General features: G+C 44.7%; 1 protein-coding gene across 5 annotated transcripts in view; it reads left to right on the forward strand.

The window, feature by feature from the left end:
* The window catches only part of FNIP1 (folliculin interacting protein 1), a 73,459-nt gene that overhangs the window by 39,700 nt on the left and 19,573 nt on the right, over positions 1-14,186 (forward strand). For 3 of the 5 annotated variants that reach the window (XM_083799234.1, XM_083799232.1, XM_083799236.1), the window contains exons 3-7: positions 5,464-5,607; positions 9,753-9,853; positions 10,106-10,180; positions 10,645-10,736; positions 13,246-13,329. In XM_083799234.1, the coding sequence (XP_083655360.1) occupies positions 5,464-5,607; positions 9,753-9,853; positions 10,106-10,180; positions 10,645-10,736; positions 13,246-13,329 (496 nt within the window). The remainder of the gene's footprint in view (positions 1-5,463; positions 5,608-9,752; positions 9,854-10,105; positions 10,181-10,644; positions 10,737-13,245; positions 13,330-14,186) is intronic. The other 2 variants (XM_083799235.1, XM_083799233.1) reach the window with 1 other exon arrangement.

A 14,186-nucleotide genomic window follows, 5' to 3' on the forward strand; every position in this document is an offset into this window, starting at 1 on the left:
CCGGTGGGTTTGTTCCAAATCCTCCGCTAGGGAACTGCGGCCGTGTCTGTTCCTCGTGCTGCCAAGTGTCTGGTTCCTAAGGAGACTGCATTACTTGGTTCGCAGGTGACAGTACTGCGGCCTGTGACTGGTCTCTGCTGGGAGACTCACTTCTGTTTGTCTGTTCTTTTTCCTGTGACGTGTCCCCGCCTGCCTCCTGCTCACACGTACCCCCTCGCCCGTCTCGCCTCCCTGCTCGCTTCCCCGTGTCCGTGCAAGGGCCGGCCCAGACCTCCCTGCACACGTGCGTCCCTCTTGGGCCGTGCTCAGCTTTCAGGCCCATGGCAGGCGTGAACACAGGTACTCCGAGGGCCGAATTTCAGGCCGAGCGTGACAGCCAACTCCTTTGGGGTGCAGGCACCAGGTGGCCCAGCCAGTGCTGAGCTTTCAGCCCTCACCCTGCGTTTCCTGGCCCTTGCCTGAGTGCTTGGCTTCTCAACCAAGAAGCCAACCACTGCTCACGCGAACCCTTGCGAAGGCTGTTAGCGTACTTCGCTGCGCTGCTGCTGCTGCGTGCACGGGTCATGTCATAGAAATGGTGCAAAGACAGCTGAAACAAAGGGCTGCCACTCAGACGGGATAAGGATGCCCCAGGAATGGTCCGCACGGGAGAGGTGCGGAGTAAACAATGAAGCTGGGAGGGGAGCCTTGCCTTGGTGTTTTCCTTAAACTGAATGAGTTTGAGGACGGGGTTGGTTTCTAGCTGTCCGGTGTAACTGCTTGTTTTCCTTTTGTGTTGTCCACAAAACAAGGTGGCTTTACTGCCAGGGATCTGACTGAAGAGAGGTGCCGGTTGACATGTAAGGAGCTGAAAGATCTCCTATGTCTAAAGATCAGCCTAGAGGAAAGTGTGGAAGAAGGGGTTCAGAGGGACCATGAGGAAGGGGAAGAGGAGGGAGAAAAGAAAGCAAGAGGCAAGCTGTGCACTGTGCTGAGTTCACATCCAGAGCTGGAGTGGTTTGGCTGGGAAGGGGGAAAGACAATGAATCGGAAAAGGGCCGTGGCTTGTTTCCAGGATGCAGCGACAGAAGACGATTTTCAGAAGCTGTTTGTTTGGAAGAAGTGAAAGTGAGAGAGCGAGAGAGAGGGCCAGGGGTGCACGCTTTGAGATCTGGAGGTACAACCGTAAAAAAAAGAGTGGGTTTGGATTTGGAGAGCAAAAAGTTCGTTTTGCCATGTAACTTAGTTGTCTTTATCTTTGGGATAATATAACTGAAAGGTCATATGATATTTGATCTCCTACTGCGGCAATTTCTTTCACTCCAAATGTCACATTTATCCCAAAGCAGAAAAATGGCATGCTGTTTTAAACAAGCGGGGATTAGCCACGTGTTCTAATACACTCCAGTGCTGGATAAATGGTGAGCAGTAAATTGCTTTGAGGGATTAGTAATCGGATAGCCAGCCCTTTGCTTTTAGGTGAGTTGTGTGAAATCAAGACTCCGGTCTCTATCTCGCTCCCTGTGGACAGGTTTCCAGCGAGTCAGGGCCAGCAGACAAAGCCCCCAGCTGTAAGCAGCGGAGACGGAGCCCTGCCACCTTAGCTCTGCCTGTTCTCTGCACAGAAACAGAACACCAGTGGGGGAGCAGCAGCTTGTCCTTCTACTTCTTTCACTCACCGGTGACAAATAGAGGAACTTGGCAGCTCTGGAAATAGTGAGAAAGCAGCGCTTGAGAGCTGCCTTTAAGAAAGATACCTGGATTTTTACAGCAGGACTCAAAGGGAAAGAATGAGCGCCTGTTCAGGCTACTCTCTTGTCCTAGACAGAAGCACACATTTAACTACACATTTAGACCAAAAAAATAAAGCAAAGGAGTTAACTTATCAATTTTGGAGTAATTTTTCAGCTTTGTGAAGTTCCCTTTGCTGAGTAATGTGCTCTAGAAATGGGGTACAGAGTTCCCGAAGAATGGTGGCTTTATTTGAATACATGGATTTCTCTGTCGCCACCACCACAGTGGTATTTGAGCACCGGTTGTTGCAGAGAGGTAGAGGAGTGTAAAACATACGATGACATTTCTCTTTCCTTCTGTCACTCACAGCCCCTAACACACATGCATGCAGCCTGGTTTTAGTTCAGTGCACCAGGCTCCTTTTCACTGTCTTATTATCCCCAAACCAGAACTTGCTCGGTGGAAATTCCTCTGCCTCCTCCTCCTGTGCACAGCACCATGCATGTTATTTCCACTCACTGGGGAATTTATAGACACGGTGGCAAGGAGTTAAAGGTCTTTGCTGATAGAGGTGCAGAAAAGAGATTCCAGAAGCAGAACCGTGGAAGAAACCTATTCCGTACCCTGCCTTACTATAAAGGCAGTTCGCTGTACGCTACCTTCAGTACTACCTGGTAGGTCTCCAAGACTCTCAGCAAATTATGACCTCTAATGTAAGAACTGTGCCTGTCGGGAAGTCTTTGGAGCTGTCGGTATCTGCAGAGAGTTGGCAGAGAAGGAACAAAGAGCGCGGCCGCAGCGGGGAAGGCAGCGTGGCAGCCGGGAGCGGCAGCTGCCCGCAGCATCCTTCCAGCAGATGTGCTGCTCTCCAGCAAAATGTGCATTTCGGAGCACTCCAGCAGCACTGTGCCTAGAGAGCTGCTTTGCTGCAACTATATATTTGGAAAGAAAATCCAGAGTTTTGAAATTTTTCCTTATACAGTTCTTCAATAATTTGGTTGCTGCTTTATTTTTGGAAACCTGGCTTGAATATGTTTCAGATACTATGCTGGAATGCAAGTAACCCCACTCCTTTGTTGCGTACTAGCCTGAGATTGGTTGCACCTAAAGTTGCATTGACCTTTGGAGTCAGTGCCAGTGGAGGAGAGGGGCAGTGCAGGTGCTTGATCTCACTGTCCAACAGGTTATTCTTGAGCACATGGTAAGTTTTTAACAGCACAACAACCAAAGTTTGCCAGTGGTTTGCATTTTAGGAGGGGTTTACTGTTTGAGAGGTTCCATAAAGTTAAGTATCTGATAGATCCTGACCTTTACAGACTCCTCACAGGAGTCTTGGTTCAATAAATACCACTGCAGATACCAAGTGACTATTCTCCTGGTTCCTATTTAGATTAGGCAGCTGTTACCTCAAGATACCAGACTCCCCAGTGGATCTGGGGAAAGCTGCTGTGCAGAAAAATGCAGTGGAAAGGAAAAGAAATCAGTTAAATGTCAGTAATTTGCAAACTAAGCCTGTTCTTGTAGTGCACAGAACATTTGTCACTTGTAGAAATGCACTTACTGGCTTCACAGTCTCAAGGAAGCTCACTCACAATAGGAGCTTTTTAGAGGGAACTTTCAACATCTGATGGAAAATGCAAGCTGAAATGTGGTTTGCCTGCAAAAGCTTCTGTAACCCTGTGGATCTTATGTGGTTTTATCACATGATGCTTGCCTAGCCTAGGACATTGTTGTTTGTGTCAGAGATAAAATGCAATTCTAGTTCACGAGTTCCTACTGCAGTCATATGATTATCATTCACATGTTCCAGCCATTGTGCACTGTGCTCCAGCCACAGATACTTGCCATTAGCAAATCCGCATATTGCAGGAATTCAACGTACTCGCAGCGTGTCGTAATGAGATGGTACTACCGTGGGGGGTGTATGTGGCAGTAAAACACAGAACTCGGTGGCTGGTGGACGCTTCCTTCCCCTCGGCCACCGATCTGCTGATCTGTCTGCACATTTCTCCTCCAGGCTCTCTGCGGCAGCAGCTCTATAATTGGAGCAGCAGTGCAGTGCGGAGCTCGATAATCCCGGACATTTTCCACTGCTTTGCCTAAATCTTCCCATGGTTAGGGCCAAGTAAAAGCCACCTGGTGTCTAAGGTGTTCCACGCAGAAGGGGAAAAGACAAACGGACAGAGCAGTAACCTGCACAGCCTGGGCTGGACTTGTGGGATCCTCATCCTGTCCCTGATCAAAATCTGCCAGCCCTCCCCAGCAGTCAGGGCAGTCTTCTTCTTGTACACGTGTGGCCGATTGTGGAGCAGAGACACGAAGCTAACACCCTTATGAGCTGGGTATTTCACACTTTCCCTATTCTGCCCTTATTTTCTAGCTATTAAAGACTGAGACATGCTTATGTTTTTGCCTGAAGTGGGAGCTCGTGATGAAAACTTGTGAGCCTGGAGATGAAGCTATGCCCCATAATGGCACGTCGGTGTTTCCGTCAATCCTTTGAACCTTGCTTGCGGTGTTCTTTGCTTCCAGCGTGCTCTTACTGGTTGGGAGATTGTATCGGAAATGTTAATTGAGAAAGTCTCAGGGCAGAGTTACTATGTAATTTTAAGCGGTGTGGACTATTTCTGTCTCTCAGTGCTGCACACTAGCAAATGTAAATAATGTCAACCTTGCGTGGGTGTTTCCAAGTTTAATGAGTATACGAACAGTCCTTTGGGATCTCTGGGTGCAGAGGGCTGCCTAATACTGCTGTAAATGGCATTAACGTGGGCTGATTCTGCTCGGGCTGCTGGGATTCGCAGGTGAAATCATAAAGGTTTTTGAATCTCGAACAAAACATTGGCGGAGCATCTCCAGTGCCAGTATTGATAAAGTTTTGTGTGTAGGGTCACACTCCTACACCCGGATGATCCCACGTTTCAGTTCCAGCTCCATCCGAGCCCTTCTAGCTCCCTTTTTTGCTGTGCTTTCTGTCTGAATCACGCATCAGAAATCACCCCTTGGACCATTTCTCCATCATTTTGTGGAACTCCTCTGGCTTCTCTGTAACACCAGCTGTGGTTTTCAGCTCTGTCGTGTTCAGCCTCACAGAGCACTCATACTGAAAACAAAAGGAAGGGAACGGGTCTCCTCCGTGCCACTGCTCTGAAAGACACGGGGACGTGGACACAGCAAGGAAGAGATCCGTAAAGTAACGCCTTTTCTTCCCACTTAGCCCTGTCACACGAATCTCTCCTGAATTCTGTGTTGCTCTGGCTCGACCGTTCCCAGTCTGGGCGTTTTTCTGTACATCGGGAGCTGTGTCGTGGCGTGGTCTGGCTGGCATCGTCGCGGTGCGGGCCGCGCACGTCACACCGCTGGCACCTCTGCCCCAGTGGGCACAGGCAGTGGGGTGCAACAGGTGGAGCCTATTGTTGCCGTCCTCTGAGCACTTTGGTGCCCTCCTTTCCCCTAATCCTGGGCCTGAAAAAGAGATGGGTAAAGCTTCAGAGAGGGACATCGGCTTAGGAAAATGGGGTTGGAGTGATGTGCTGGCTCCTGGCTAACTGGAAGTAAACCAGCTCAGCTCTCTTTCCTACAGCCAGGCTGCGAGAGATGCTAATAAATACTTTGTTAACTGTTTTCTTGGTGCATAAACCATTCTGCTGTTAAATGTCTTACCCAGACAGGTAAGTGCAATAAACATTGCACTAATCAGTGATTTTGTGGCTGGGGGTCTCAGTGTGGCACATATGTTGTGTGTTTCAGAAACTCTGCAGCGATGCTCAGGTGCGGGTTTTTGGGAAGTGTTGCCAACTGAAGCCCGGAGGAGATAGCTCTTCTTCCTTGGATAGTTCAATCAATTCGTCCTCCTCATTCTCTGATGCAAAAGAACAATGCCCAAAATATCAGGTGAGTTCCCTTCCTTTTTTTTTTTTTTTTTTTTTTGTCTAACTATGTCAAATACATACAACAGGTGAGGTACCGAATGTTTTTAAATGCTTGAAATTAAATGCTGGCTGGGGAGAGCAATTTCTAGTCAAACTTGGACTTGGTTCTGGCTGATTCTTATTTAATTCTATAGCCTTGGGTTTGAATAAGTTTAAAACCAATCAGCTGGGTCTCTGAGGACCGTTCTTCAATAGCAGAAGCTTCTCCGTGACGTTTGTTCTTTGTTATGACCTAGGTGATAACAGTCAGTGTGATCAGACTTGGCACAAATATCCCATCTGGGTATCAGTGGGGTAGTTTATTTTACTTGATAGCTAAATGCCAGGGAAGCAACACAGAAATATGCTGTGTGAAGGGATTGTCTGTGTAACAGCTTTATAACGAGGGTTTCAGCACACTTGAGTTACATTTTACATAAGAGATTTTGGCTCTGGGAGTAGCTAGAGTCATCTGACACGGATATATTTCTGTCATCTCCCCTTCCATGGATCACAAGTGTTTTATATTAAGCCATCCTAAAATAGAACTGAGCCCTTCCACTCTTTGTAATGAAGTAATTGTGTGTTTGAGGGAAGCTGCTATCTCCACGACGTATGCTGAAGTACAGTACTACTGATGTCTTCATCTACTGTAGATAGAAGTGAAGAAGCTTTCGGTGCTGACTTTCCCACTGTCGTGCTAGCTCTCGCTATGTTTGGCGAGCTGCAGATTTTTCTTGTTTTCTCTTTCACATCACATTCTTTTCTACAGTTTCAAAAGGTGGCTGAAGGTCTGTTTTCCATTCCTCCCTTCCTGGAAGGGCATTTAGCCGCGGTCATGGAAGGAAGAGACGTTTCTGTCTGCAGCTTCCTTCCAGCACGGGGCGACCTCCTTCGTGCATTGTGCGACCAAGAGAAGTGACGTCCCCCCACTAGCCAGAAATCCTCTCTCCTGCTGGGCAGCCTCTCTACAAACAACGTTCAACGTTATTAAAGGAAATTAATTTTAGTGGTTAGCACGGCAGCATATTTTAAAGTTGCGGAAAGTTTTCCCTTTTAAGTCCTCACTTCCTCATGCATATCTCCCAGTCAGAATCTTACCGAAGTGAACTGATGTGTGGCCGTGTGTCTGGCTCGGAAAGCGTGCGAGAATCTTCCAGCTTAAATTGGTCTTCCACAGAGTATTTGCTGTAAATTATTTACTGCGTTGCCAGTACTCCTTCCAGGCCTCCTCAGCAAGCGAGCAGAGGTCCATAAATACAAGAGTTCTTTACTGCATGATAAAATCTGTATCGTAATTTATCATGTATATGAAAGGGCCCTAGTAAGTTTGTCCAGGCGTCCGTCAGCCTGGTATTTCCTGTCTTCTAACTACTCTATTTTGTACCCTCGGAAGCTACTTAATGGGTTTGCAGTATTTATAAGTTCTTCTGTTGCTTTTTTTAATGGTATAAAATGGAAGTCCAAGTAATACAATGTTAATAGGATGTTTACGTAGTTCTTCGTTTCCTTGTTTTGGTACACTTTGACAAGGGATGGGCAATTCTGATAGTTCTTCAGAAGGTGAAATCTAAGGTTTTGGACATTATTACGTTAGCGTTACTTCTGGACTGAAAGTCTTCCAGAATTGTTGATCACAGCATTTGAGATTTATCTCTGTATTGCATATTTAATTTATATATGTACTTAGCTATTAATAGGACAATATGCACAGCAAATGGAATAGTAAATGCTTGAGGTGTTATATTAAGAAAAGTAATTTCCAAATAATGCAAATGTTACTACCTCCAATATGCTAATGTGCAGTAACAAACACTTACTGGTGTTTTATGATCTTTTTTAATGTGAGCTCGTAAATACGACCTAGGGAATTGGTTTGTGTTCAAGCTGTCAATGCTGGAGGTTCTGCCCTTTTTTACCAGATGCTCCTTGGCTATTTTTCATTTGAGTTTTTAATATTTAACCTCTTTCCTCAGCTGATTGCACTCTACTTTGGTCTCAAGTGACCTTTATTTTGCAGATCTAAAGGCAAGGATTTGAGCTGGAGCGGTGTTTCCATCCTGAGTGCATTAAAGATGTGCGTCTTCTGTTATGCATAGCTTAATAGTTGCCATGAAGTGTAGATGAAATGCCAGACAGAAAGAGACCATGGGTGCATCTTACCACGCTCTTTGCCTTCAGCATTGCTTGCCTCTGTCTTTCGGAGGGAAGGGAAACCCCTATAATTAAATTTGAAAGCAGCAGATTTTCACTTGCTTTTTTTAATTTGGTTTCTTGACAAGGAAAATCAATAATTTACTTTCAAGCATTTCTTTCCTCAGCTGTAGAAATAGATTTTTCACACTAGCAGAAAGTAGAAACCAAAACTGACCCATCAAGGGCGTGACATTTATTCAGAACAAGCCCTTCAATTAGAGATCTGCAACAGATTTAAAAAATAGCAATCAGAATATTTGGCTGTAATAACTGGTAGTTTCCTCGCGTCGAGGTTTCGTGATGCTGATAGACCCATCATTTCCCAGAGCCATTAACGTTCATTCTTGTACTTCCCCGGAGCTTCTGGGTTGGGGTAGACTTATTCAAGTCTAGTTTTTCCAGTACTGCCTACAGTGCACCTAGACAGTTAGGCAGTAAGGCATCTTGGAAAGTAAGGGTGGAAATTTCTGTGTGACTCAGCTAACAATCAGATTTTGCCTTGTCATATGAACACGAGCAAACCTTGCAATTACATCCTCATTTTTATAACTCTGATTGCTCCTTTCAGGTCTCCCCTATCTTTCTTGCAGTGATAGCAGACTTCAGAGGTTAATAGTATGTCTGTTAAAGGACTGTCATCTTAATTGAGAGTGCTTGAGATGAGCTGGAAATTAGGGAGCGTTACAAGTGTGCTGCCTTTTGGTCGATTAGCATTTCCTTGTTCTTGCCCTTGTTCTGCGGGCTAGCATTGAGTGGTCACCTCCATATCACTCCTTATTCCTGGTAGGAATCCGTGGTGTGGACACCCTGTCCTTGATTGTGCTATGAGCTCACTGTCTGACGCTGGGCAAACATCGAGATATATTCCAAGCCTATTTAGGAATCCAAGTGAGGATCCCGCGCGTTCAGAGCTTTGATAAGGGGTACGGAGATACGTCACCTAGCATTTTCCAAGAACAAAGTTATTTCCATGGCTGGTTTTAAGAACATTTTTTGGAAAGATTGCTCTGAGGAAGTGTTCTGAGTTATCACACACCTCAGAGCTCTCTTGCATAGTACCAAAGTATCTCGTCTATGAGCTGCCTGAGCTCTGTGAGTGCGTGACCACAATATTTTGAATTAACAAGGGCAAGGCACAAATGGAGAGCCAGTGCTAGCATGCTGCTAGCCTAGAGAAGAAACAGCCCTGGATAAAGAGACGGTAATCTCAGGCATTGACAGCATACAAATAAGATGACTGTCATCTGAGCAGTCATCTGCAGTTGATTGCCCTGAGTAACATTGTAATTTTAGGGTTTTGTCTGCGGCGTTTGATCTAGCCTGTGATCCTGTGCGGTGGCGTTCCTCCTTTGTAGTCGGCCAGCGTGCCTTACAGCAGGCTCTGGCCAGCCAGCTAGCAGGAAATGCTCATCTCGAGCACGGCATGTAGCTCGGAGAGCTGCAGCTCTTCCCTGGTACCATTGCAGGAGAAGGTACCAGGAACCATGAGAGAAAGATGTTTCAAGCACAAAACACCATCCATGGCTGAGTTACTGAGTGGGCAGTCTGCGTAAGATCACCGGTGAACTTGTGCCGCCTCTTGTCCCCCAGTTACGAGGTTTAGGCTTACTGGTTCTGTGTCATCCACGTGTGTAATCACATCCTTTAAGCTTCTTAGTCCCCTGACTCAATGCAGCTTGAATCTGCCCCGCTGCCCTGGATTGGGTAGGTGTGTTGGATGATTTTAGTGGTTTACTGCACAGCCCATTTGAAGATCACTTTCTGTTCTAGCTTTGTCTTTACTGAACTGTTCAACTTAATGTGTTCGACAGTGTTAGAGAGAGATTTTGCGTGTTCATCGTTTACATAAGGCCTATTTTACTTCAGTTTATGTTGCCTTAAATGGAAATGTGCTTCTAAAATGCCTAAAAAAAAGTGGATTTTTTTTTTCAGGGTTCTCGGTGCTCTTCAGATGCTAACATGCTCGGAGAGATGATGTTTGGCTCTGTGGCCATGAGCTATAAGGGCTCCACATTGAAAATTCACCAGATCCGGTAAGTTTCATTTTTTTCCTGCTGGTCATTTCAGAAGATTTAATCCTCAGTGCTAATTTAGAACGAACTGAATGCTGCAAGTGTAGAGCAAAAGGAATTTCTGGTTTGCTTTAAAGCTATTCTGATGTCACTTTGGACACAAAAGGTTGTTAAGTTGTGTTTAGGTCTATAAAATCTGGAGGGTTGTGAAATGGAAATGAAAAGCCTGTCTTGGCACTGCTTCTGACTGACATCTTCCGTTTTGACCTCTAGCTCACCTCCTCAGCTCATGCTCAGCAAAGTTTTCACAGCTCGCACTGGAAGCAGCATCTATGGAAGTCTGAATACGTGAGTCCGTTAGAAATCCTATCTATTGCTTATGACCAGATGAATGTAAAAAAACATGGAAGACCTTTTTTGGAAAAATAGCCATCTGTTATATCCTGCCACTGGTCTCCTCACCTTTCCCTTGTGGTTGTCTTCACCTCAGTTTGCTTTAAGCGAATGAATGAGCCATTCCCTTGGAGCTTGCTATTGTGAGGCACAGAGGAGACGGGATGAGAACAGAACAGTGGAGTTGGGGAATTCAGTCCAAGATGAAGACAAAGATGTTACAAAAACATCAGGCTTTGGACTGTTTGATATTTTGCTTTCTGTGTGTTAATTGACCCACCCCAGAATGTGGCTTGTTCTAGTGTAAGTCTGCATTCTTACCTTGTCTGTTCCATTTGAGCCATAATGAAGTGACGCTGTATTAAACTGAAACACAAATCACAGGTTTTGCTGTATGTTTTATTTTCTGGATTTTTTAGGTTGCAGGACAGTCTTGAGTTCATTAATCAAGACAGCAATACATTAAAGCCTGACCACAGTACGATTATGAATGGACTTCTTGGGAATATAGGTAATTACAAAATGATTTTATTTCCTATTATCTTTGAGTAATCACAGGTTCTAGAATATGAAAGTCTTCTAAGTAGAATCAAATAAAAAAATCAGGGAAGCTAAGAACTTTACAGAAAAATAATGTTGATGAGGTTGGGAGGAGAATAAATTAATTCAAGGAACTGACAGTGGATTAATATATGCAGCTAAGCATATGTATGTGAAAATACATAGAGAAATATGTTGGAAAATAACAGTCTGTAGAACTTCTAAGCAGCACATCTTAGATGAGGCAGGATTGATTCTTCCTGGCTTAGTTCCCCAATTTTGTTTTTGTTAATAATTTCCATTCTGTTCTGTACTCTGGCCACCTTAGCACATGTGGCTGCATATTCCGTACAAAGTTAACCTTGCACAGTTGCACTTTAGTTTTTGATCAGATTAGATGGATGGTGGTGGTTTTTTTTTTTTTTTTGGTCTGATCTTTGAAGCTGAGCAGTCTTGAAAAATGATTTGGAACCTTTGATTCTCAGCCGTCATGGAAGTGCTGTGGGTGAAGGCTTCACAAGCTTTAGATAACAGAGTGGAAGATGTTGGCTTTTCCCCATGCAGGCAGTAGAGCTGATAGTAAAGATACTGTACTTGAATGCTCAGGTGGAAGCACGTCTTCCCTTTCCCTTGGTTTAGATGATCCGCTTTCCAAACAAAGTGTCTTTTATGGTAGGTGGAATAAGACAAAGTGTCTTTTATGGTAGGTGGAATAAGGGACTTCTTTTTACACTTCGTAGAGTATTGCTGTCTGTAAAATATACTGTTCTAGGGTTGGAGGTATGGAGTGAATTTGTTGATTTTGTTACCCTAACTGGGTCTCTGGCTCTTCCATGGCCCTAATTCTTGTTGGATGCAAGTGTCTACTTCTCTCCTTCCCATTGACTTCAATGCACGGTGTAGAATTATTGAAGCTAAGCCTGAGCTTAAATGCTCTTCAAACTGAAGAGCTCGTATGCCTCATTAAAATCATTCCCAATTGTTCGTTCATGAAGGAAGCCAGTGTAAGAAACTATTAGCTATTAGATGCTTCCTGAATTTATGAAGTCAGAAAAGTTTAAAATATATATATATGCATTCTTCTTCTTTTAATATTCAGCATTCCTTTCGGACTTCAGTTGTGATTTCCCACTAGTGCAGGTGTGGGTGAGGTGCCCCATCTATGACAGAAGGGAACCCGTCCATTTCTAAGGTTTTGTTTGTGGTTTGTGCTGGCAGAAGTGTCCGTTGTATGACCAGAGTGCCATAAACTGCAAACTCAAACCGGGGCCCCGCAGCTCAGGCGCGGACCGAAGCTGGTTTCGGTGCCAGCTGTGTGCTCCCAGGAGGAGCACCGCGGGGCTCAGCCGCTGGGCACCCCGCGAGAAGCGACGAGGGGGCTGCTGGAGGAGGATGCTGAAATGTCTGTAATGGAGCCGCGCGGTTCTCAGGCTGTCGGAGAGCGTTTGTTTACAGTTCCCATTTCGGCGCGGAGGGAGCCTTGGGTAAGGCAGGCACCGAGGTTAATCTGTAACTGCAGCGTTTCTGACAACTCTGCTAAATACCAGAGGCTGCTCCTGACTCGCCGACTCTTGCCAGGCTGTGATAGGAGAAGGCTCTATGTGTTTTGGTTGGGAACTATTTACAAGCTGCTTTTTTTAGATAGGCTAGTTTAAAAAAAAAAAAAAAAGGGAGCTAGTCATGGCCTTTCCTCTAATGAGGAGTGAAGACCCAGGAGGACGGAAGGGAGCTTTGTGGGAGTGCAGCCTTCGCGTTTTCTGTAGTCAGTAAACTTTGAGCAGGAGCTTCGAATCTGGGAGAGGGGCTGGCAATTAACTCATTAAAACTACCCGTTTATTTCTTCCAGCTCTGTGTACAGTAAATACACTCTGCCCCTTGTATATATACGGTCCAGTGTTACTTTTAATCCAAACCGCTAGGACTGCTAACATTTTATTTTGTATACAGTCGTTTCACTACCCCGATGTACTGTCTCTGTTCTCAGAACAGCTACTTCGGCCTGTAATTTTCTCTTGGTTCCACCAAGACGAATTTATGCCTGCCTTCCCTCCCTTCCTCCCCCATCGCCTTCAGCCACGGCGTTCCTCAGACACCCCCCCAGTGTGGATGTTAAAACAAACATTGTGCTCCGAGATGAATCTCCTGTTTGTGATCAAGTTCGGCTTCGAGCCTGCATAAATTAATCATTTTCAACACAGAAAAATAAAATAAATAAAAGCCCATGGACAGAAGCCCATCCTTATACGGGAGACAGTGTAAAGCTGGCTCTATTATTTTTATTCTATACGTACTGTGCATTTCAACTCTAAGCCATACTCCTTGACTCAACGTTCTTGTTAAGCGTAAGACCTATTTTCCTGCGTACGTTAGTCTGCATTTATGTTGGCTTATATCTTCTCCCTGCCCTGGCCCCCTCCCTACAGACTGTTCTGCTTTACTAACCTCATTCTTTCATGTGTATTTTACGTTTTGCCATGTAGGTCTTTCACAGCTTTGCAGCCCTAGGCGGGCATTCTCTGAACAAGGTCCGCTCCGCCTGATCCGGAGCGCCTCTTTCTTTGCAGGTTTGCAGTGTGCTGTGTGCTGTGCTGTGTGGCTAGTCTAGCTGGGGTGACAAAACGTGGATTTGTAGTGCAGCCCTGGAAATAAGATTATTATTTTTTTAATACAAAATGGAGTGATTTCTGCTCTCTTATCTGTTTGGATGCATGCTTTAAATCCTGAGGACAGCAGGTATTTAAATAGTCCTCTTTGGGGCTGCTTGGTTGCTTTTTTGCTTTGTTTTGTTTGGAAAACTTACACAGATTTAATACAGGATTTCATCTTTCTAGAAATGATATTTCACAATAGTGTCAAGGTATTTTGATCTGGACTTGTTTCAAACAAACTGTAAAAGCCAAAAGTAACCTAGGTTGATACAAAGTGGATTTTTCCTGCTTTTAGTGTCTGGGTCTTATTTCCATGGCTGAGTAGCTTCTATTTCACAGGCATATTTGTAAAATACATCACGTTTAAGTCTGTTAAGCCTGATACACTTTTGATCTTCTGTATATGCAGATTGTGAATCTGGATAGCTTATGGCTTAGATGAACAGCCAATACACTGCTCACAATTTCAAAGTATTTATTTTCTTCAGGACATCGTTGTAAAATCCTTTTAAAATTATATACATAGTAGCTGAGAAGGCCGGTATATGAATGAAATCTTGTTGATATTGGTTTGTGGGGTTTTTTTTTGGGTCTATACACTGAATGCTACCTATGTGGCTAACATCTTTTTGGTAGACTACAATTTTATCAAAAAATACCCATGTAAAGAAATAGTGAAAGTGAGCCTGGTTCAGTTTGTACTGAAGTAGGTGTATGGACTGCAGAAAATTACACATGAGCTTTTCAAATAAGTGCTTTGGCTTGTTCAGCTA

Source organism: Anser anser, assembly GCF_964211835.1.
Source record: "Anser anser genome assembly, chromosome: 14".
Classification (NCBI taxonomy): domain Eukaryota; kingdom Metazoa; phylum Chordata; class Aves; order Anseriformes; family Anatidae; genus Anser; species Anser anser.